At 55.0% G+C, this 22,985-nt stretch overlaps 1 protein-coding gene across 7 annotated transcripts in view; it reads left to right on the top strand.

Annotated features, from left to right (window-relative positions):
- Positions 1 to 3,383: 3,383 nt before the first annotated feature.
- Positions 3,384 to 22,985, top strand: part of ZNF362 (zinc finger protein 362) — a 36,995-nt gene continuing 17,393 nt past the window's right edge. The window contains exons 1-4 of one of the 7 annotated variants that reach the window (XM_033838448.2): positions 3,384 to 3,519; positions 16,490 to 16,615; positions 21,727 to 21,790; positions 21,934 to 22,180. In XM_033838448.2, the coding sequence (XP_033694339.1) occupies positions 16,578 to 16,615; positions 21,727 to 21,790; positions 21,934 to 22,180 (349 nt within the window). In that variant the 5' untranslated portion in view covers positions 3,384 to 3,519; positions 16,490 to 16,577. The other 6 variants (XM_033838447.2, XM_033838441.2, XM_073792412.1 and 3 more) reach the window with 6 other exon arrangements.

The following is a 22,985-nucleotide window of genomic DNA, read 5'->3' as shown; positions in this document are numbered from 1 at the left end:
CTCTTAGATGCTCCCAAAAGACTTTTTAGAGAACAGTTAAGACCTGAAGGATGAGTTAAAAGTGACCAGGAAAGGTGGGATGAAAGGACAAGGAAGGGTATTCCAGGTAGAGGGAACAGCATGTGCCTTGGAAGGTAAAGAGCCAGGCCTGAGACAGCAGCTCACTTAGTCTGACAGAAGCATAGCTTTCCAGGTGCTTAGACAGGTGGCTGGTGAGGCAGGGACAGATCATGTTACCCTCCCCCATAAATCCCTTATAAAGATTCCAGCTCAGCAGCAGTCAAAGCCTTCAGGATTCTGTCTCCCATCTCCCTCTCCACCCTAAACTCCAGTGCCTTTGCATGTGCTATTCTAAGTACTTAGAATTGCAATGATGATGATAATAATAACATAATAACACTCGTCGGGCCATTAAAATGTGTTAGGTGCTATGTCAAGCTCTATTTCATTGAACAACAATGATATCAACGATCACATGGGTTGGTGAATTTTTTAAGTATTTTTTTTCCTATTAGACTTTATTATTATTATTTTTTTTTTTGCTGTACGCGGGCCTCTCACCGTTGTGGCCTCTCCCGTTGTGGAGCACAGGCTCCGGACGCGCAGGCTCAGCGGCCATGGCTCATGGGCCCAGCCACTCTGCGGCATGTGGGATCTTCCCAGACCAGGGCACGAACCCGTGTCCCCTGCATCGGCAGGCAGACTCTCAACCACTGCACCACCAGGGAAGCCCCTAGACTTTATTTTTTATTTATTTTATTTTTTTTTAATATTTATCTTTTTAAAAGTATTTATTTATTGGCTGCATCAGGTCTTAGTTGCAGCACGAGGGATCTTTCGTTGCAGCGCAGGCTTCTCTCTAGTTGTGGTGCGGGCTTAGTTGCCTCGTGGCCTGTGGGATCTTATTTCCCCAACCAGGGATCGAACTGGCGTCCCCTGCATTGCAAGATAGATTTTTAACCACTGGACCACTAGGGAAGTCCCTAGACTTTATTTCTTAGAACAGTTTTAGGTTTATAAAAAAATTGAGAAGATATTACAGAGTTCCCATATGTTCCCCCACCCTCCCATTCAGTTTTCCCTATTAGTAACATGTTAGTATGTTATATTTTTTTAATTTGTTGCAATTATTGATGAAAACTTTTATTGATTTATTACTGTTAACTAAAGTCCATTGTTTATTAAGATTTCCTTAGTTTTTAGCCTAACATCTTTTTTCTGTTCTGGGATCCTGTCTGGGATACCACATTACATTTAGTTGTTATGTCTCTTTAGGCTTCTCTGGGCTGTGACAGTTTCTCAGACTTTCCTAGTTTTTGATGACCATGACAGTTTTGAGGAGTACTAGTTAGGTATTTTTTTCGGACGCCCTACTGTTCTATTTGGCCTGATGTTTTTCTCATGTCAAGACTGAAATTATAGGTTATTGGGAGGAAGACCAGAGAGGTAAAGTGTCATTTTCATCACATACTGTCAAATGTACGTACTGTCAATGTGACTTGTGACTGTTGATGTTGGCGTTGGTCACCCGGCTGAGGTAGCTGGTGTCAGGTTTCTCTGCTGTGAAGTTACTCCTCTTTCCCTCCTTTTTCATACTGCACACTTTGGAAGGAAGTCACTCTATGCAGCCCACCCCCAAAGAGCGGACAGTTATGCTCCACCTCCTTGGCTATCTGCAGAAATTATTTCAAATTCTTCTGCATGAGACATTTGTCTCCTCTCCCATTTATTAATTTATCATTTCACTGAACTTCTCAACAATGGGTTGCTATTTACCACCCCCATTTTCCTGGAAACTGGAAACCCCTCCCTTCTTCCCAACCCGGCTCACCCCAGAACTAATTTCTGAAGAGCTTCTCCACCTTCCTGAGGGAAAAAAAAAATGGCCTCCTCTGTGTCATCTACATCCTCTTCCCCTTTATAATTCCACCTAATTCCCACTACACATATGTATTGTGCTCTGCTCGGTGCCAGGCACTGTGCTTAGGGCTCGAACACAAATGGTACACGTGGGCGCTGTCCTCCAGTTGCTCAGCCCTGACATCCTGTGCTAGACTGGAATCTCCAGGAGGGCAGGGATTTTGTCCAACTTGCTCATGGCTGTGTTTCCAGCCAACCAGCACAGCGTCTGATAGGAGGTCCTTAAATCACTATTTAACGAATTGGGAAATGCTTCCCAGAGGAAGGCAAACACTGGCAGGTGATTGCTTATGTGTGTGTCCTTCCCCGGGGGACTGGGTGCTTCCTGAGGGCAGGGCCAGCCTTGATTCATCGTGGCCTAGAGGCCAGCTGGCAGTAAGTGAGTGTCACAGGAGGTCTGAGCCCGGTGAAAGGACCCAGGGACTGGCCGCCTCCTCAGGTAGAAGTGAAGTTTGGAAGCTGACACAGCCCGGGAGGCCGAATCCGGAGGACTTGGTGACTGATTGGCTGGGGAGGGTGAAGCGGGAGGAGGAGTCACACACAGATGGCTCTGAGGTCTGGAGCTGGGGGACAGCCGGTGCCACCTCTGAGAGACTCGGCGAGGACAGCCACTGACAACCTCCGGCGGCCCCACCCTTTGGGGGCTCGGGCCTAGGGCCAGGGAGCGCCGGAGCTTACTGAGGGAGGGGGTGGCCTGGCCTGTACAAACTTCTCCCCCTCCCCCCATCCCCGTGTCCTCGACTTAAAAACAAAAATCTCAGCCTGGATTTTGAGCACGATCGTTGGTTATCAGGTGTGGGAGCCCATCCTGGGGGTCCCCTCCTGCCTGCCGTCTGCGGGGGAGACCCCCAGGCACGGCCTGGCCCCGCGCGGGCTCGGCCTGGTCGGGGCCGCGGCCCGCCAGGCCCAGGTCCCCAGTCCGCCGTCGCCGGGGAGGGGGCCTGGGCGGGACAATGGCCGCGGCAGCCGGGGCCCCGGGAGCCCCCGTGCTGGGGAAGGGGCTGGCCTAGGGCCGGGCGCCGGTGCCCTCCCCGCGCGGCTCGGGCGGGCGGAGGGGGGCGAGGAGTTCCTTTGTGGCTCTGCCTCCGGCGCGGCGCGGGCGGGGGGCGCCGCGCAACTTTGAGAGGCGGCAGCGGCGGCGGCGGCGGCGGCGGCGAGCGCGAGACGAGGCCCCGGGGCCCAAGCGGGGCCCCCAGCGCGCGGCCCGCCCCCGCCCCCCGCCCGGCCCCCTCCTCTCCCGCGCCGTCGCCCGCGCCCGGCGCTGCCCACTCGCGGGAGCCCCCGGGGCCGGACGGGCTGCGCAGCCGGAGAGGCGGGGGCCCAACGCGGCCCCCCCCGGAGCCGGGCGCCTGGCGCGGGGGCTCGCCGAGCGCACGGGGGGCCGCGCGGCGCTGCAGACCCAGCCTCCCGCCGCCGCCGCCGCCGCCGCCTCGGCGCTTGCAGAACCCAGAAGTGAACAGCAGGCGACCCGGAAGGTTTGCGCGCGGCTCCGCACCGAGCCGGAGCCGGAGCCCGGAGCCGGAGCCCCAGCCCGGCCCTACTCGGGCCGCCGGGCGCGGGGCTGCGGCCGCGTCCCGGAGCCGCCGCCAGCACAGCCAGGTCCGTGCGGGCCCGGAGCGCGGGGAGCGGGCCCGGCGGCGGCGGGCGCCCGCCCGCGGGAAAGTTGCGCCGAGTTGCGGGCGGGGGGCCGGCCGCGCGGGCCGGGGCGCTCAGAGGGCCCGGGGCCGCCTGCACCTCGGGCCCGGCCCGGAGCGGCGGCGGTAGCGGCGCGCGGGGTAGGAAGTGTCTCCGGCGGTGTGTCTGGTCTGCTCTCCGAGTGTGCGTGTGCGTGTGTGTGTGTGTGTGTGTGCGCGCGCGTGTGTGTGTTTTCTTAAGCCGGGCTATTCAAACCTGCTGCAATTCTCCGGTAAACAATGATTCATGGGGCTTAATGCAAATAAACGGATTGCAAACGACGCGGTTCGCGCACTTTGCAGCCGGCCGGGTGGAGCGGCCAGTGCCGGATTTCTCCCTTTTTTTGCAGATCTGCAGAATATGGCGTCCCTGTCCTGTTTTAAAAATAAGCCAGGCTGCCATTTTTGTTTTTCTTTTGTCTGAAAATTTTAATAAAACTGTCTGAGAATGTGGGAGAGGCGGCTGGAAGCAGAGGGGGCACCCGAAGGGTTGGCTTTTTTCCTTTTCTTTGGCGAGAGCCGCGAGCCTTTCGGGGAGGTGAGACACAATGCAATTGCACTTTAAAGAGAAAAAAAAAAAAAAGGAAGCCGCTGGGCGATTTTGGGGGGAGGGTTGGGAATTTAAAGTTAACTCCGAAAGTTTTCTCTCTTTTTTTAGTTTTTTTTTTTTTTTTTTTCTTTTGGAAGGCGGTGAAATGCCGCGAAAGGATCTCGGGGCTCATTTCTCCCCCCAGCCAGCTGCCTCTGCGGGATTTTTGGGAAAAAGTTAACTGCCGATTTCCCCAGAGCTGCGGGGGGGATGTGGAGGATTGGGGACGGGGGTTTCGGGGGACTAGGAAATGTATTTTGGAAGAGGCCGCGTAAGACGGCATTGTAAGGAACTATATTCTCAGATTTGGAGGAGAGGGTTGGCAATAGGGGCTCTGAGTGGGCCCTGGGTTTCCAACTAAGATCCTCGGCATGAGGAAGTAATCCTGCTCTCCCCCACCCAGCCCTGGAGCAGTGTGGAACCCTCAGAGCTCTGAGCTGGGGGTGGGGTGGGCCTGTCTCCTTCATGGGTGGCCGGGGCCCCATTGTAGGCGGAAATCCTGCCCTGGGTGCTGCGGTAGCTCCCTGAGCCCTTGGGCAAGTGTGCTCGGCAGTTGGAGAGCCCCTTCCCCGACCTGGTGGGCCTCCTGGCCCTGGTAGGTGGCTTCTGGTGGTAAATGCCCCCAGGTGGTTGGCTCTTGGCTGGGTGCAGGCCGGCAGCCCCAGGGGGACCTGTCTGAGGGGAGGGGCCGGGAGAGGTTGTCCGGTGGTGGTCGTCTGAGCCTCTTCCCTGCGGTGTGCTCTTACCCACTCTGCCGCCCCTGCCCTGCCCTGGAGGCTCCCTGTTGGAGGCAGTTTGGACTTGGGTGAAGTTCCTGAAGTATTTCTCTGGACAGGTCAGGGCTTGCTGGCTTTGAGGCTACAGAAGTGTTCTGAAGGCCAGGCCCACGAGGTCTGGGGTGGCTGGCGCTGTCCAAGTCACCTGGGCAGCCTTGGTTGGGTGTGGTCTTTCCCTTTTGGGAGAGTTTGTCTGTCCTGGGAGGACCCTAAGCCTGTCTAACCCCTTCCCCAAGGTCTCCTGGAGGGGAGACCCCTCCAGTCACTCCTGGTCTGTGACTCCACAGGGCAGGGTGAGCTCACTTCGGGCAGAGCCAGGGGTTGAAGCCTGGGGCTTAGGGATTCAGGGCTGCAGAACTTGGCATGTCTGAGCCAGAGGGTACTAAGCCAGGCATTTTTCTGATGGAGAAACTGAAGTCTAGAGAGGGGAAGTGATTGTCCCAAAGTCACATTGCCAGTTAGATGGAGAGCTGAGACAGGGACTCAGATTTCAGGTTTTTACATCTGGGCTCTCTCCACTGTTCTCTGTTGGGGGTCTGACCCCTGGAAGAGTCATTTTGGACAGAACTGGACTGGAATGGGACAGCATGTCCACCTTCACTCCTTCCCCTGCCCACCGCCATCATAATCCTGCCTGAGTGAAGGGAACTTTACAGTTTGCACAGTGTAGTGCATGACTGTTACCACATCAGGTTCTCCCAGAAACTCAGGTGAAATTGTCAAGGTGGGGGATACTTAACCCCATTTTAAAATTTAGGAAACTGAGGCTTGGAGAGGTTAAGCAGTGATAGAGGAGGGCTTAAACTCAAGCTTCCGGACTCCTTGTCCAGGGAGCGTTTTCCTGGGTGGACTTTGGTACTTGTGGACAGGTGTCTTTCCCAACTTCTAGTTTTTGATCTTTCAAATTCTTCTGCTTACCCCAGTGACTGTGTAAAAAATCTAGAAGCCCACCCCTTAAAGAATGTCAGAGCTGAAAAGGCCCTGAGAGGTCATCTCAGCTCAGAGAGGGGCAGCCACGTGCTTGAAGTCACCCAGCAGTTTGGGTCCCAGCTAGGAGCGGAGCCTGTCTCCTGTCTCCTTTTGTCTGTGAGACACTCAGAGGGGGAGTGAAGCACTCTACCTCCCACCAGATTCCACTGCTTGCTGGTGGTTATGGTGATGGGGCCACGGGCACTATAATGGCCAGCACCTGGCAGAGGCATGGCTTTGTCCCGGGGGCTAAGGAATAGGCTGTTTGTGGTCTGGGGGATGGGGGCAAGATGGCCGCTGGTGAGGTGTGGACTGGGTCTGAAGCTAGCCTGGCCCCAGCCCTTCCCTGGGCAGACACTTCCCTGCCTCTGTAAAGTGAGAGTCCTTCCTTCCTTCCTTCCTTCCTTCCTTCCTTCATCCATTAGTTCATTCATTAGTTTGCTAGATGCTTTTATTCTTTCATTGTACATTCATTAGTTTATTGGTTAGTCATTTCAGTAGTCATCCATCTGCCCTCCCATCCATCCATCCATACATACGTTCATCTGTCCAGCCAGCCAGTCCCTAGCTTACCTGCCCAGGTTGGACAGCCATGTGAAATACAAGGACAGTCCTTCAGGGCTCCAAAGCTAACAGGGTGCAGAAAGCACTAGCTAGGGCAGTATCCATGGGTGCCTACATGAGTCCTCAGGGAAGGTCTCTTGGAGAAGCAGGGGCTTGAAAATACCACTACCATGATGGTGAATCTGGGTCCTGGGACCAAGATCCATTTGTCTTTACGGTTTGTACAGTGTGGTGTATGGCTCGTGTGACTCTGGGCACATTCTTCCCCTCTCTGAGCCTCGATTTCTTGATCTTTAAAATGCGGTAATCTCTATGACTCTCTCATGGCTTGTTGGGAACGAACACAAGAGTGTCTGTGATGTCTCCCCGCCGTGGCCAGGCATGTAGCAGGAGCTCAGTGTACACCAACTGAATTAGAAGGCTTGTTGATTACCACCTCAGGCCCTACCTTGATTTTGAAAACCATCGTGCTGGTTTCAGAATGAGCCCAATGATCATGACCTGGGGACCCCGAAAGCCTTGTTTAGCCTTGTCATTCCCCTGCTGAAACTCTTTCAATATTTCCTAGGCATTTTGAAGAACAAGAATGCAAAGTCCTTTAGGGGCCTACAAGGCCCTTTATGGTCTGGGCCTGCCCACCCCTCCACCTCAGCTTCCCCTCTACCCCCCAGTCTCACCACTTCCAGCCACACCAGCTTCTTTCTGCACCTCGAATTTACAAAGCCTGTTGGCAGGGCCTTTGCACATCCACCCCCGACCTGGAATGCTTGCACGGCTGGCGCCTTTTTGTTTTACAGGTTTCGGCTCAGCTGGGGCTTCCCTGGCCACCTGCTCTGTGATAGCTTCCCACTGTCACTCTCGGTCACATCAGCCCTTGCAGCTCTCATCAGTATCCGAAACTTCCTCTTGTATTTGTTTATTTGCACTAAGCCTTGCCTGTCCGCACAGCTGTCACATGCTTAAACCCCACGCAGGCGAGTGGGCAGGTGGGTCCAGGACGGGGTGGCTGTGGCTTTGGTGGACGTGAGGAGATGCCGCCCCGGCTGCGGGGCAGCCCCTGGGAGATGAAGTGACACCAGGCTCTGCCCTCTCCTCCCCTGGGAGGCTCCGGGCTGTTGTCAGGAAGTAATGAGATGATTAAATCATGGGATCTAAGAATCCTAGTCTCTTTCAATCTCAGAACCTTAGCATCTAAGAAGATTTCTGCCTCAGAGCCTTTGACACCAGAGTCTGTGCTTGATCCAATCTGGGACTTAGACCCTTTACAAAGAGCTCTCACTGCCTGACTTATTTAGTGGCCCAGAGCGCTTACACTGCGCCAGGCCGTGTTCCAAGAGGCTTTATAAATGTTGACATATTTAATCCTCATTGTTACTACCCCCATTTTACAGCCAAGGAAATGGAGGCACAGATTAGGGAACTTGCCCAAGTTCACAGAGCTCAACAGGCACATCGTGCGATTTGAACCCAGCACCCTGGGACTCTGCCTTAGAATCCCACAGCTGGTGAGGGGAAGCCCAGCCTCACCTGATCCCTGCACAGAGCGGGAACTCCCTTCCCACATCCTTGACAAGAGGGCCTCTGATCTCCGCTAGAGTGGCAGGGAGTTCCCTCCTCACAGGCCCCCTAGCCTCCCTTTGTCAGACAGTTGTCATTGCTGGAAAGGTCTACTTTACATAGTGTGAAGTGCTGCACCTCCCCCTGTGAATAACACTTGGGAAGTGATGTTAGTGTTACGGTTTCCCAGTGCTTTGGACCTTATAGTTTGATGACTTCAGTAGCTTCTCTCTCCCCACTGGGTTGTGAGCTCCCTGAGGGCAGGCCTCCTTGGTGCTCGGTGTTGAATGTGTGACCGGGCACCGAGCGTACATGCATCCCGAGCTCCTCCTGTCTCTGTAGCACCGTGCTAGGCCCTTGTCCAGGGTATTGGAAAGGCTTGGTGTACTGGGGGAAAGAGGACAGTTATCTTTCCATGTAGCCGCATGTATACCCAATTCGTGGGGAACCATTTGAGATCTAAAGTCACACACTAATTGAGGAGAGATGGACCTCACAGATTATCCAGCCAAACCTCATTCTGTCCATTGGGGAAACTACAGCGGGAAAGGAGAGGAGTAGGCCTTGTCCACACATCCCGACGCTTTGCCTGATGGGCTTTCCTCTCCTCAGGTGCCAACAGGCTGCCGCAATATGTGCCTTGGGATTCAAAGGCAACGACAGCCCTGGTTGGGGAGCTGCTCCCTCTGTTGGCATCGGCCTCCTCATCTTCACAATGGGGGTAACACTCCTCGAGGTGCAGGGCTGCAGAGGGCCCAGCGCCCCACCTGGACTTGGGTGGGATTGAGAGGTGGGTGGAGTGGAAGTGGGTTGGGGGCTGTGGGTTTGGCTTCGTGGAACCAGGGCTGGCGCTGGGCTTTGGAGGCTGGTAGGATTCGGGGACGGGGCGGAGTGGTGTGTTGAATGGATAAGGTGTGTGGGGAAGGCCAAGGGATTTGGCTCTGGGGCCCAAAGCGTCCTCCCTTGTCCCTGCATCATCTGTGTGGCAGGATATCCTTGGGGGGCGGTTCCTACTGTTTGGGTCCTTCTCTGAGCTTTGGGCAAAGGCTTCATGTTCCTTGAGGGGACAGTTTAGCCATTTCAGGTTCTGGGGTTCAATGGGAGGACACCTGGCTGAGACGGGCACACCCCCCCCGACACACTCAAATATACACACTTGCACATATTCATACTATCAGCCATTCCGCTTCCACCTTTGACCCTGCTCCCCTCGCCCCACTTTTGCCAATTCGAGGTGCTCCCCTGCTATTTCAGAAACACCACCAGAGGTGCCCCAAACTGGGCCTATAGGAGCCAGGAGTTCAGGAGACAAGTCCACACACGTGATACACACACGTCACACAGAAGCACGTTTATGCACTCCTGCCACCCACAGCTTACACACATGTTCATATACCCGTGTGCACCTGCCAGGAAGCAACACACAGCTGCCTGCTTGCCCCTCGTGTACTTCCACACTCTTGTACACGCCATATTTATCACCTGCACACAGGCGTGCTCATGCACGTGTGTGTTTTACACGGAGGTGCCTCTTACACCAGCCTCACGTTCTGGCCTTGCACACAGTGTCTCCTGCACACCCGTGCAGCTGTGTGTGCCCACACCCTGCCCGGACCTGCCTGCAGCCTGCCTGGACCTCCCACCTTCACCCGGCAGGACTTCTTGAGCATTTACCATATACCAGGGCCCATGCTCCATGCTGGGGACAGAGGTGGGGAAAACTCATACCGTTCCTGCCCTGGTCGGGGAGACATTAGACAAACACAAATGATGATATGATTACAGACTCTGGTAACTGCTGGAAAGGAACCACTTTCCTATGATGAGGAAAGTGGTACTTTTAGATTTACTGTAACCAGTGACGATAATCGTGTGTGTGGGGGAGAGGGGCTTCTGGGAGGAAGTGATAGCTGAACTGGCTTGAAGTTTTCCAGGTGAGGGCATTCCAGGCAGAGGGAACAGCTGGAGCAAAGGCCCCGAGGTGGGAAACCAAGGAACATGGAGAAGGCGGTAGCCCTGCGACCTGGGGGAGGTGGGCCTGGCCTGCCAGAGCCTGTAGTAGGTCTTCCCTGGCCTCGACCCCGACCCACATGTCCACCTCAGGCCCTCTCCATCCCTCTCTCTGACCAGCCCAACCTTCCCTTTGCTGCCTTGTCCTGCTCAGGGCCCACTCTACCTGCTGGCCTCCACCCCGGGCCTGAGCCCTGTCTGCCCTGCCCCACAGGCTGCCCACCCCAGGGGTCCTGAGATACAGCGTGAGGACAGGCTCTGACCACCTGCTGGGGGTTCCCGGCCTGGGACCCCTAGGACCTGTCTAGAAAGCTCCTGGGAGCCAGGCCACAGCTGGGGTTCAGCAGCTGGCTCTCTTGCTTTGCGTAATCCCAGACTTGGCTCTCCAGGGGTCTGCCAAGCAGCCCCTGTGGGGTCTGAAGGGCTCCCCGAGCTGCTGCATCCACTGCCCCCCAGCCCAGGTGATGTCTCTGGTTGGTCACATTTCCATGTGGGTCTTTGAAATGTTGGGAAAGTCTCCCGAGTGCCTCGGAGAACCTAATGACAAAACAGCAACGACCAACACTGAATTCTTACTGTGTACCAGGCACTGTTCTAAAGACTTGTTATGTATTCACTTATCAAATCCTCACAAAGACCCTGAGGCCATACCTTTATCATCCCAGTTTGGTAACAGTCTCTGGGGCTTTGACCCAGGTTGTCTTGTTCCAGAATCTTTACTTTTAACCCGTCAGTGGCCACATCGCCCCTCAGAGGGTCCAAGAATCCAGGCTGTGATTTAGTTGAATCTCTTTGTTTTATAGAGGAAGGAACAAAGGCCCAGAGAGGAAATGGACTTGCGAAAGGTCACACAGCGAGCAGATGGCAGAGGCATCCAACTCCTTACTCCTTCTGCCCTCACCAGCCGCACGACCTTGGGCAGGTTACATCTTCTCTGAGCCTCATTCCTGACCCCAAGCAAGGGAGGGATTGCCCTGGAAGCCAGCAGGGTGGGACCTTTGGGGGATGCGAGGACCGCAGTCGAGAAGGGACACGGGTGGGGGCTTTTGGGCCCCCTGGACGTGTGCTTGGTAATAAGTCATTGAGCTGCTCATTTTTGTTCCAGGCATCTTTCTGAATGTGTGTTATATTTCGAACTGTTCACAGCATCCACCTCACAGGGTCGTCGTTAGGAGCCTGAGTGAGAAATACTTGTAAGGCCCCTAATAGTGCCTGATATGGAGGAAGTGCTCAGTGATGTATTATCATTGTCATTTCACCCTGGCAGGAGTTCCCTGTGGGGATGGGAGCTGGGGGACCCAAGGGGAAATGGAAGCAGAGAAAGGCATGTGTTCAAAGCCTGCAGAATGTCCTCTCAGCCCTGAGAAGGCGGTCATGGCCCGTTCCCTGGTGAGGGCACTGGGGCTCCCAGAGAGGGTCACCTCCCTGGGTGTCTCCGAGTGGCTGGTGGTAGGAGAGGGGAGGGGCAAGGAGGGGAAGGGACAGCATCCCAGCTCCCACTGACCACGGTGCACACAGGAGCCCCCTCCCGCTCTGATCAGCCCCGTCATCACAATGAAAATGGCCCTTCGCAGCCCTGCAGGGCTGTGGCAAGCCAGCCTAATTGGATCCAGGACCCTCAGGAGCCTAGTTCCTCACAGGAAGTTCCCAGGAACAAGTTTCCGAGGCTGGCCTGGGTCCTGGGGGTGGGGTGGGGGGCAGCAGCTGGGACTCAGGGCTCTGGCTATGTGGAGTTGGGGCCACATGGAGGGCAGAGGGGTCATGGGAGGAAAACTGAGCACATGGGGTCTCAGAGCGCTGGGAAGGTGGGAAACCTCAGCTTCCCTCTCCTAGACCATCTCCTGCTTGTCCCTTCCAGGCCATCCTTCTGGGCCCCTGATGACCTGTCTGTTGAAAACCTTGACCATGGCCTTTCCTGGTTCAGGGACCCCTGAACGTGGCCCCACGTGGCCTTTCATCCAAGTGCCTTCTCCTGGAACTCTGGCCCCTTATGAACTGCCCCGGCAACTTTTCCCTCCTTCCCCTGTGAATTCCTGCACTGGGCCCACACCAGACCAAACACGAGTCCACATGCTTTCCTGCCTCGGGGCCTTTGCACGTGCGTTTTTTCCCCACCCGGCCTGCCCTTCCCTGGCATCTCTCTCTTGACATCTCCCCTTCCTGCCATCAGTAAGTCCCACCTTCATGCAGTCTGTGTTCATCCCTCAATGGGATGAGCTCGTCTTCCCAGGAGCGCCCCCGCCTCTAGCTCAGCCACGCCCCAGCAGTACCTTGTTGCCCCTCCCTGGGGCAGGGGCCATTTTTGAGAAAGCTTTTCTGTCCTAGGAAGCTAGCAGCTTTCCATGTCTTTGCACACATGCCCCTCTGCTCTCTCTCTCCCCTCTTGCTCTCCTGGCAGACTTCCCCATCTTCAAGACCCGCATGGACAGACCCCCTCCTCCCATGGGTTCCCTCAGTGAACTTTATCAAGCAGCTAGGGTACTAGGCTCTGGGGCTGCATCAGCAGCCCTGTCCTTGAGGGTCATGGCTGGAGGCAGTGTTTAGAGGCGTGCTACAGAGGTGGGGTAGGGGGAATGCAGGGGGCCACAGGGTCAGAGCTGAGACCTGAAGGAAGAGCTGGGTGAGCTGTGCCACTGAGTCTGGATATAGGGTTGTAACCAAGCCCTGACCTCACTGACACCTGGGGGATTGGACAGATAAGTTATCAGGCTATTCTAGGGTAGGGGGATGCGTGCTTAGGTTAAGGGGAGCCCAGGAGGCTGTGGGAGCTCAGGGGAGAGGCTGCAAATATAGCCAAGGATGGGGCTGGCGATCAGGAAGGTTTCCTCTAGGCAATGACACCTCAGCTGACTTCTGATGGCCGATGGGCATCTGACAAGGTTCCAACTGGATGATGGTCCCCCACGTGGAAGGGCATAGCCTGTGCAAAGAAAGGCAAGGTGGCATGAGAGCAACTTGTTTTGGGAACCTGCAGGCCGTTTAGTGAGGCTGGAGGGAGAGATGCATGTGGCCAGCAAGGCCTCCTTAGCAAAGGCCCTGGGCCACCCTGGGGAGTTTGAACTACACCCCAAAAGTTATGGCAACCCAATAGGGATTTTAAGCAGGAGAGTGAGTGAGTGGGCAGGCTTTCCTTTGTTTGGCTTTGGCTCCCCAAGTCCCCAGATAGGCAGGGGAGTCCCCCTCTGACTGCACTCCTGGCTGGGGTCTGGGGTAGGGCTCGAGGCTCACTGTGGGACTTTGAGCAAACCCCTGACTCTCTCTGAGCCCCTGTCTCCTCCTGGGTACACCTGCAGGGCCTGAGGCCAGGATCCTAGTGGGGCCGTAGGCAGAGGCTGGGGTGTCTTTCTTGGCCAAAGCTGGCCGAACCTTTAGTTTTATTAAAAATATTCCTTAAAAAGTCATGTAGCCACGCTTCAGAAAAGTCGGAGAATAGGGAAATGAAATAAACCAAAACCCACCCCCATTTCTGTTCCCACCCCGAGCCCGAAACACACCACTGCTAGCATTTTGGTGTTTCCTTACTGTCTTTTCCCTCAGCACCCGGTTTTTAGATAGATGTCATTGCTCTATCTATACAAATAATTTTAAACTCTTCCCTTCCCCCCCCCCAACTAATGTTGTATCATGAGTGTTTCCTAAATGACTGCAGGGTGGTTTTAATCCCTCTTTTTAATGGATGTGGTGTCAGGGTGGAAAACATGGGCTCCGGAGCCCGACTTTCTGAGTTCAAATCGTATACACACTGCTTGACTTTGGGCAAGTTACCTAATTTCTCTGTGCCTCAGTTCCGTGTAAGGTTGATATGAATGTTAAATGAGTCATTGCAATGCCAGTAAACATTGGCTATTATCAACGACTGTAGACTATCACTGTGTAACATGATTTACAGAGCCATCCCCCTGTTGTTTAAAATTTTGGCTGTTCCAGGTTTCTGCTACTGTAAAAAAACCACTGAAGCAAACAGCTTTGTGCATAAAACTTTGTCTATATTTGGGGTATTTCCTAGGGACAGATGACCAAGAATAGGATCGCTAGGCCAGGAAGTCTGAAAATTTTTACAGAGCTCATGCAACGTTATTGCCAGATTGTTTTCGGAAATGTTTGTTCCAGTTTACACTCCCAGAAATAATGCATGGGAGTGCCATTTCACCATACCCTCACCAGCATTGAGTATTATCATTTTCTTATTGGGAAGAAAATGGGAAGCAGAACCATTTTCTGTGTTTATTAGCTGTTAACAACTTTTTTGGTCTGCTAGTCTCTACAGCACACAGCCTCTTCTCAGATCAATTAAGAAGATAGGGCTTAGATACAGAAAATAGGGAAGAATATAACACAGGGGACAACGTAGTGCCAGAGTGGCGGGAGGGGACTCAGGAGGGGGAGGGGACTTTCCTCTATCTAGGCCATGACACTTTCAGTTCCTTCTACCTAGACTATTCATTCATTCAAACATTTATCAGGTACTTTTTGGCTTAAAGGTAAATGACTCAGCCTTGATTGTGCCCTGACAGACAGCATGGATGAGAAAACAGGCAGAAAATGGACTGCCAAGGGTCTGATGATGAACATGCAGGGCACAAAGGGAGCAGAGAGGAGAGGCACCCAACATAGCATAGCAGTCCTGGAAGGCTTCCAGGAGGAAGTGGCCTGTAAACTGGGGCCTGAGGAATAAGTTGTAGTTAACCAGTGAAATGGGGAGGCAGAGGGTTCCAGGGAGAGGTGAGGAAGTGAGAAGGGAAGTGGAGCAGTGGGGCAGCGCTCGGTCTGGCTGGGCAGAGTGGAAGGCAGAAATAAACACTGAGGCCAAAGAGGTCGGCAAGGGCCAGGCATGGAAGGCCTAAGGAATCCAGACCTTGTCTGGAGGGAAGGAGGGAGCCATCAAAGGTTTTCAGTAGGGGAATGTTGTGATCTGATTTGTATTTTAGAAATATCACAGTGACTGCAGTAGGAGAATGGAATGGGTCGTGTGGGTAGAGGTGAGGGACCCTGGGAGGAGGCTCTTGGAATAGCTGAGGCCAGAGCAGAAAGGGGCCCGGACCAGGGCAGGGAAGGTGTGGAGATAATCCCTGTGGAACCCTGACCGGCTTCAAAGTGCCAATGGAATTTCACCTCAGCCAGACAGCCCTTGCGGACATCTGCCATGACCCACCAGGTCATGTGTGCCTGGAGGATGGGTGGCATGCGACGGTCAGTTGAGTGCCCACCATCCCTGACCCTGATCCCCCCTGCTCCTCCCTGCCTCCAGACCCTCCATCTGTTACCCCTGCCCCCTTGGCTACCAACGACTTTCTCTTTTTTTAAGAATAAATTTATTGTTTTCATTATAAAAGCAACAACAACATTGCAGAGTAGCTGGAAATTAGAGAAACGGAGACAAAAAACCAGATCAGCCCCAGCCGCCTCCCCTAGCGCTCCCAGCCTCCCTCTGGGCGTGGTTCCCTGCAGCTTTTTCTGACGCAGGTTTTTATTTTTGCCTCCTTGTAATCATAGTATCCGGACAGTTTTGGGTCCTGCTCTCTCCCATTTGCTTTGTTGGGAGCTAGTTCCCCTGTGGCCATGGGGTCTGGGCAGATCTCATTTTTTAATGTCTCTGGGCTGGCCTGGGGATGGGGTAGGTGGGACAGAAGTTGCTGTCCTGCAGCGGGCAAGGTTAATCACATTCCCCCTTGGGCTGTCCATTTTCTTTTGTGTCTGTTTGTCTAGGCCTGAACCTCCCCAGGTGGCAGGGCCTGGCACCTGGTGTGCCCCTTCCTCAGTGCCCCTGCCCCTTCTGCCCCTTGGTGGAGCTTGCTAGGTTGGCCTCAGAGGCCACTGTCCTGGGAAAGGGTGATGGATAGACCTGGTTTCCAATCCAGACTCAGTTCTGTGACCTCAGGCAAGTTACTTAACCTCTCTGGACCTCAGTTTCCTCATATGTATAATGGGTCTATTGCAACAATAAAATAACGGCTGTAAAATGCCCTGCTACCACCATTCCTGGCCTATTTTAGGTGTTCGGGAAAAGGTAGTCGGTATTATTGTGCTTTTTCATTCTACAAAGAGTTTCTGAAACCCCCTCGGACTAGATGCTGGAATGGCAGAGGTGAATGAGCACCACTTCTACCTGTGAAGACCTCACAGTCTGGTGGGCAAGTCACCCAGGGAAACATGACCGCACCAGGGTGTGATCAGCCTGTAGTGCTTCACCAGATCTGGGTGGCATCCTAACTCCATCACTTGCTAGCTGTGTGACTTTGGGCAAGTTGGTCAACCTCTCTGAGCTGCAGTTTCCTCTTCTGTTAAATGTACGTCTCACAGGGCCATTGGGAAAATTCAGTGACATGATGCGTGTAACATACTCAGCATAGTGCCTGGCAAGTAGTAGGTGCTGAAACCAGTGGTAGCTGCCATTTATTATTATTATTGTTATTGTTATTCCCATATACAAGGTGCTGTTGGGAACACAGAGGAAGTGACTGACTGGGGGTTCAGGGAAAGCTCCGTAGAAGAGGGAACACTTGAGCTGGGTCTTGAAGGATGAGTAGAAGTTCACCAAGTGGGAAAGGACACTCTAGGTAAGGAGCCTGTGATTCCAGGTTGAAATCTGTCAATGAGGGGTTTGTTCTTTGGGGGAATAAGGCAATTGTGTTCATCCCAACTTCCCCGAGTGCCCCTCACTGCCTCCTTCCGGGTCTGCCTGGGGGCTGTGTGCGCTCACCCTCCTGTAATAGCATCCACCTGTGACTCTGTCCTGGTGGCTGTGGGGTCCTGCCCATGGGAGTTGCCATGTCCCCATCTGTCCATGTTTGGGACCACAGATCTGGCCTGTCGGAGTTTGGTGCTGTCTGTCTGCATGTTCCTGTGACTCTGTCTGTCTGCGTCGGTGTCCAGAGGACCTCCTGGGCCACACCTTGGAGGGCAACCTGCATGCTTCCTTGGCCTCCAGCTCTAACCAAATAGCCAGGCCTCCTTGGTCACCCTTTTCCCTGGCCCAGGGTAGCCCCCGCCTCTCATCTCCGTTCCATTCCCTGGGGGCCTTCGACCAGTTCCCTCTCACTGCCTCCTCTCCTGGCTTCTCCAGGCCCGCCTACACTCAGCAGTCAGAGGGGCCTTTCTAAACCACAGATCTGTCCCGTCACCTACTGCTTCAAGTCCAGACTCCAGGCCTCAGATTCTGGAACCGCCTTTCTAGGTCTGACCCTGGCCGTTGGCTCGAGCCTCATGTCCTGTCTCCCGGTCTACACCGATCGCTTTAGCTCGCCTCATGCACTGTGTTGCTTCTCACCCCTGGGCCTTTACGCAGGCTGCTGCTTTTGCCAGGAATGCTCCCCACTCCTTCTTTGCCCGGCTAACTCCCACTCATCCTTTAAGACCTAAAGCACGTATCACCTCCGCTGGGAAGTCCTCCCTGATCCTTTCTTTCCATCCTGTGCTCTGGGCTGCTCATCCCTGACTTGGGGGGCAAGAGCAAGTGACTTGCCCAAGATCACACAGCTGGTGTTTTGGAGCAAAGATTTGAACCTGGGTGCACTGGGCTCCAAATAAAGCAGGTTGTTCCGTGGTCCAGGTGAGCGGATAGTAGCTAGGACTTGTGAAGATGATGGAGTGGATTAGAGAGAGAGTTTGGAAATGGAATCCCGAAGACGTGGCTGCTGGTGTATCTGAGCTGGGAGGGGAGGGAGGGGACGTGCTGTGGATGAGTGTCCGTGGCAGGAGCGTCTGGGCAGATGGCGATGCCCCGCTCAGAGGGGATCGCTAGAGAAGTACATATCCTAGGGGAAGACCAAGTCCAGCTCAGACCTGCTGAGTCTGAGCAGCCCGTGAGTGGTCAGGGAGGTAACTGGAAGGTGGGCCTGGAGCTCCAGGGGGCAGCCTGGTCTGGGGGTGGAGACCGGGGGGTTGGCTGGTATTTAAAGTCCTAGAGTGGATGGGCCACCCAAGGACTGAGGCTAGTGGAAGAGAGGAGCTCCCGCCCACCCTGAGGAGCCCAGGCTGTGTGGGGTGGGAGCTGGGAAAGAGACTGAGAAGATGAGGAACCCAGGGCTCACGGCACCCAGGTCTTCTCAAAGGGCCCAGGTGGCCGGGAGGCCCTGAAGGACGGGACTGGAAGGTAGCCCTTCGGCTTTGACTGCATGGAGGTCCCTGGTGGCATGTGGCAGGCCTCACAGGCAAAAGTTCTTTTTTTGCAGAAGCTTGCGGGTCACGTGTCTGCTTCCTTCCTTAGCTCAGGGCTCCCAGAGGGCAGGGCTCTTCTCTTTGCCTTCGGTTCCCCAGCACCGGTCCCCCGTTTGGCCCAGAGGATGTATCCAGAATGAATGGATGGGCAGATGGGTGGGTGGGCGGCTCTAGGAGGTGTTTCATTCATTGACCCATCCAACCTTTTTCACCTTTTAGAGCAAGAAAAACAAAATGACACCTTGCTCGCCCTACTGCAAGGATCAGGGCTGTGAGTCTCGAGGCTCAAAGCACAGTCTTGGCTTCTGTCTGGGGCATGAAGCCCAGTCTGCATGGCCTCCCCAGCCTCCAGGGGATGGGGTAGGTGGGACACTCAGCCCAGCCAGCCTGGCTCCTCTGCCCCAGGCGCTGTCCTCAGGCTCCTCCCTCCAACCGCGGTCCTCCAAGCTTCAGGCCCCCTGGCTTGCACACTGCCTGAGGCCTCCTCACCAGCAGCATTCAAGGCCCTGCTGGCTGGCCTGTCCCTCACCACTCTCCAGCTCTCTTTGGTGTCAGTGGGTGGCTGCCCACTGTCCCAAACCTGCCTTGTACTTTCATACCTCCATGTCTGCTCAAACTGTTGCCTCTGCCTGGATGCCCTTCTGCCTTGTCCATCTGTCCTAAACAGACACTGACCAGTCTCTCTCCTGCTTAAAATCTCTCCCTCCACACAAGGTCTGCGTGGCTTAGCCCGGCCCCGGCCACCCTGTCACGCGAGTCCCAGGGCTGCACAGGTGCACACCTACCTAGAAGGCTTGTTGGGGGCTCACGTGAGATGCTCTTGATGCACACCTGGCAATGTGCCTGACACTCAGTAAGGGCTCAGCAGACGCCCCCCCCGCCCCCCCCCCTGCCCCCCCCGCCTTCCCTGCGCTGACACAGGGTAGATGCACACCAGTACCTGGGTCACTGAGCAAATCATTAAGTAACTTAAGCCCAGCCAGAGAAGGACACAGAGAGATGAAGCAGAGGCTGTGTGGATTAGATTACGTGACCCAGGGCAGACCCTTCCCCTCTGTGTGCCTGCTTCCCCAACCAGGGTTAGGGGTGGTCCCTGGCTGACCAGGGGCCTGATAAGTGGCAGAGAGGATGCTCTATCCCGGCTATGGGACCCCATACCTCCCTGACCAGGGTGGAGTTTGGGGAAGCCTTGACTTGGCATTGAACTGAAGGGGAGGAGAGGACAGCTCCCCCAGAACTGTCTGAGGAACAGTCGGGTACAGTGGGCAGAATCCTGGGCCAGGGCAGGAATGAAGCAGAGTGGCCTGTTTCAATCCCATTTTACAGATGAGGAAAACGGAGGCTCAGAGAGCCGATGCCCAACACTGCAGCACAGCGCTCCCTCCTGTTTCCCCATCCATGTGGCCAGGAGCAAGTGCTTCCCCCCTGGTGCCCTACCTTCTTCCTCTGTGAAATGGGGGTGAAGATTTTCCCTGCTTCCTGGGGCCCTGGTGAGAATGCTGCTGGATACTGAGGGCTTTGTACACTGTCAGCAGTGCTAGATAACTGTGTGGGACTGTCTTTAAAATAATTCTGATTATTTATTTCTTCATTTATTCATTCTGTCACACAACTCATGTTGTTGATCACCTTCTGGGCCTGGGTGCCGGGGATGCCAAGCTGGACGAGACAGATGTATCCAATTCCCAGGCCTCTCTGAGGCAGCTCCCCAGCTCGTCTTCCCCTCAGCCCTGGAGCCTCCTCACCCTGGCATTAGAGCTCAGACCCCTTCACGTTTTCCCCAGTGGACAACAGCAAGGGAGGGACAGGTCTGAGGCTGCTGGGTGGATGGGCAGTGGGTGCTGTGCCATCCTAAGACAGGACATATTCACAATCCTACAGTCAGCATGCTTTGTCGTTCCCCCTGAACAGCTAAGGGACTGGTGAGCTGGACTTTGGAGTCAGGCAGATGAGAATGGGAATCTCAGCTCTCTGCTTACTTGCTGTGTGACCTTGACCAAGTCACTCCACCTCTCTGAACTGCAGTTTCCTTAGTAGTAAAAAGGGGATGATAAGAGTACCTGCCTCTTGGTGTCAGTATGCCTGGCACAAGGTGGGTACTTAGTAAATGGCAGCCTTCTCACTATTTTTATTGTGTTGAGGTCCTTCTTTGAAAGGAGAAGTTCCAGGGATCTGGAGCAGTCAGGGAGAACTCCAGGCAGGAAGTGCTTCTGGTATTGGGTTGTGAAGGATGGGCAGGGTTGGACGGGTGGAGAGAAGGGCAGCTTGGTCTCTGTGGGTGGCGGGAGAAGGAGGGCTTTTAGAGCTGCCCCAGCCACCCAGAGGAGGATACTCTTGAGTGTTCTGATTAGGTTGTATCCTTATTGAGGGCTTTTTCCTGAAACCCTCTGCCTGCGATTCCAGTAGGGGCTTCTCCCACTTGTAGGGCCAGGAAAAAAGGTTAAAGGCACTTCATTTCAGCCTTGCCTATCATAAGAAACAGTTGCATTTAAGCAACCAATACCAGTACGTATTTAGTTATAGTAATTTCTGTAAGAGAGAGATAAATAAGAGAAATCTGATAGGGAGCAAGACTTAATGGAATGCCTCTGTCCAGCATGGTCCCTATAAGTCACTTCTTGACTTACTCTAGGGTCACAGAAAGACTTGAACCCTATGGAAGACAAAGATAGCTTTGAAGGCCCACCCTTCTTACTGCCCTGGTTGAAAAGCCCTTTTAACTGCACAGGAACTTGCCAGAGGTGAGGGCCACCAGATGGATTTTCACATACTTCTACTGAAGAGCCCCAAACTGCCCTAGCCTCAGGCCTCCTCAACGCCCTCCTTAAGCACAGTGTTCCGACACATCCTTGTAGGGAAAATGTTTGTTTCTGGCCATGCTTGTTTCTTGAGGATAACTTTCCAGAGGTACGGTTTCTTTGGTCAAAAGGCAATACTGTAATCATCTGGGTTCCCGTAAATCATCCTGCCAAATTGCCCTTCAGAAAGGCTGTATCTGATGACCCAAGTTGCCCCCTGTGTTTTAATGGGGCCAGGGGTCAGAGGGCAGGGATCAGGGAGGGGCAGTTGCCTCTGCTCTGTGGCGATTTACAAAGTTGCCCTAGGACCTCTCAGTTTGTCTCTGGACAGCAGGTTTCTGTGTGGAATCCATAGGGTTGGCTCTGCAGCCCAGGGCCCTCGGGCGGGGGAATAGGGATTGGTTTGCGGGCATCACGGTGATGGGAGCTGGGTGAGATGGGGGGGGGCGGGGGGGAGGAGCTGGGAGTACTCTGTTTTGGATATGACCTTTGCTCTCTGGGGCCCACCGTGGGACACCTGAATTCCAGACTTTTCAGCCTGGAGATGTGGTTCTCTGGGCCTGGTAGGAGGCCTGCTCCGCTGCGAGGTGAGGGTCCCACGGGGGCAGGGATCCCAGACACTGGCCCAGATTGAGTGGGTGTAGCTGATGGGGGCTCGCCCCTGGCCGGTGGGGAGGGCCCTCTTCCCTGTGACAGTCGCTCTCTCCCCGCAGGATGGCCGAGCCTCGATTTAACAACCCCTACTTCTGGCCCCCTCCTCCAACCATGCCCAGCCAGGTAAGACGGAGCGTCGCCCCTCCCGCCACCCTCCCCGTCTCGGAGCTGCTTTGATTTGCCCCGGGCTTTGGCTGCGGGGTGAGGGGTTCGCGGGTGGCCCGGCGGCCCAAGCCCCTTCAGTACCTCTCCTCTCCCGCCCGCAGCTGGACAACCTGGTCCTGATTAACAAGATCAAGGAGCAGCTGATGGCGGAGAAGATCCGGCCGCCTCACCTGCCGCCCACGTCGGCCTCGTCGCAGCAGCCGCTCCTCGTGCCGCCGGCGCCGGCCGACAGCAGCCAGGCCGTCATGTCGCTGCCCAAGCTGCAGCAGGTGCCGGGGCTGCACCCGCAGGCCGTGCCGCAGCCTGACGTGGCGCTGCACGCGCGGCCGGCCACCAGCACGGTCACAGGTACCGCGGGGCCGGGTCGGGGGTACTGGTGAGGGCTGGGCGGAGACTACCTGGGAGGGGCGTGGCCAGGATACCCTGCGGCTGGGCGGGGCGGGGCGGGCCGGCAGGGCCTGGGGCGGGGGTGGAGCTTCCAGACTTCCTTCCGTCCTGTACCCTGACGTAGCGCCCAGCTAAGCCACCTGGATGGGACGAGGTTGGGTCACTGCCCGTCGGGGGATCACCAAGGAAGCCAAATCCACGTAGCTATTTCAGGAATCCAGGAGAGCCCTAACCAGACTTGGGGGGTGAGGGGTGAGGGAAGACTTCCTTGGAGGAGTCCCTATGCAAGGAAGGGTTGGTGGTTGACTAGGGACATGGAGCAGGAGGAGGAAATAACATGTGCAGAGCGAGTAGAAAGCAAGAGTAGGACAGTGTCCGGGTAGGGAAGATCAAAAGATGATGATAACAGTCATAATACGGCAGTTAACTCCAGGTGAGCACCTGTATATGTTCACCAGTATTCATGTTATTACTCCCAGCCGTTCTGTGAGGTGGCTACTGTTAGGTTGACTTAAAGAAACAGTTGCATGTGGTTCACCCTAACGTTTCCATTGAACCCATGAGCAAACTGAGGCCCAGTTTCACAGCCAGTAAGAGGCAGAGGCAGGCAGTGTGGTTCCAGAGCCCATGTGTGAACCCTTTTGCTCTACTGGTTCTGCTGAGGCTGGAAAAGAAGCAGGCACCAGACTGGGAAGGGCCCTGGGGGCCACTTGTGCAGCTTGGATTTCACCCTCGGGCAGTGGGAGCGTGGAAGGTTTTTAAGTAG

The sequence above is a fragment of the Tursiops truncatus genome, chromosome 1 (assembly GCF_011762595.2).
Source record: "Tursiops truncatus isolate mTurTru1 chromosome 1, mTurTru1.mat.Y, whole genome shotgun sequence".
Taxonomy (NCBI): domain Eukaryota; kingdom Metazoa; phylum Chordata; class Mammalia; order Artiodactyla; family Delphinidae; genus Tursiops; species Tursiops truncatus.
The sequence above is the reverse complement of the archived record's forward strand: the minus strand, read 5'-3'. Positions and strand labels throughout refer to the sequence as shown.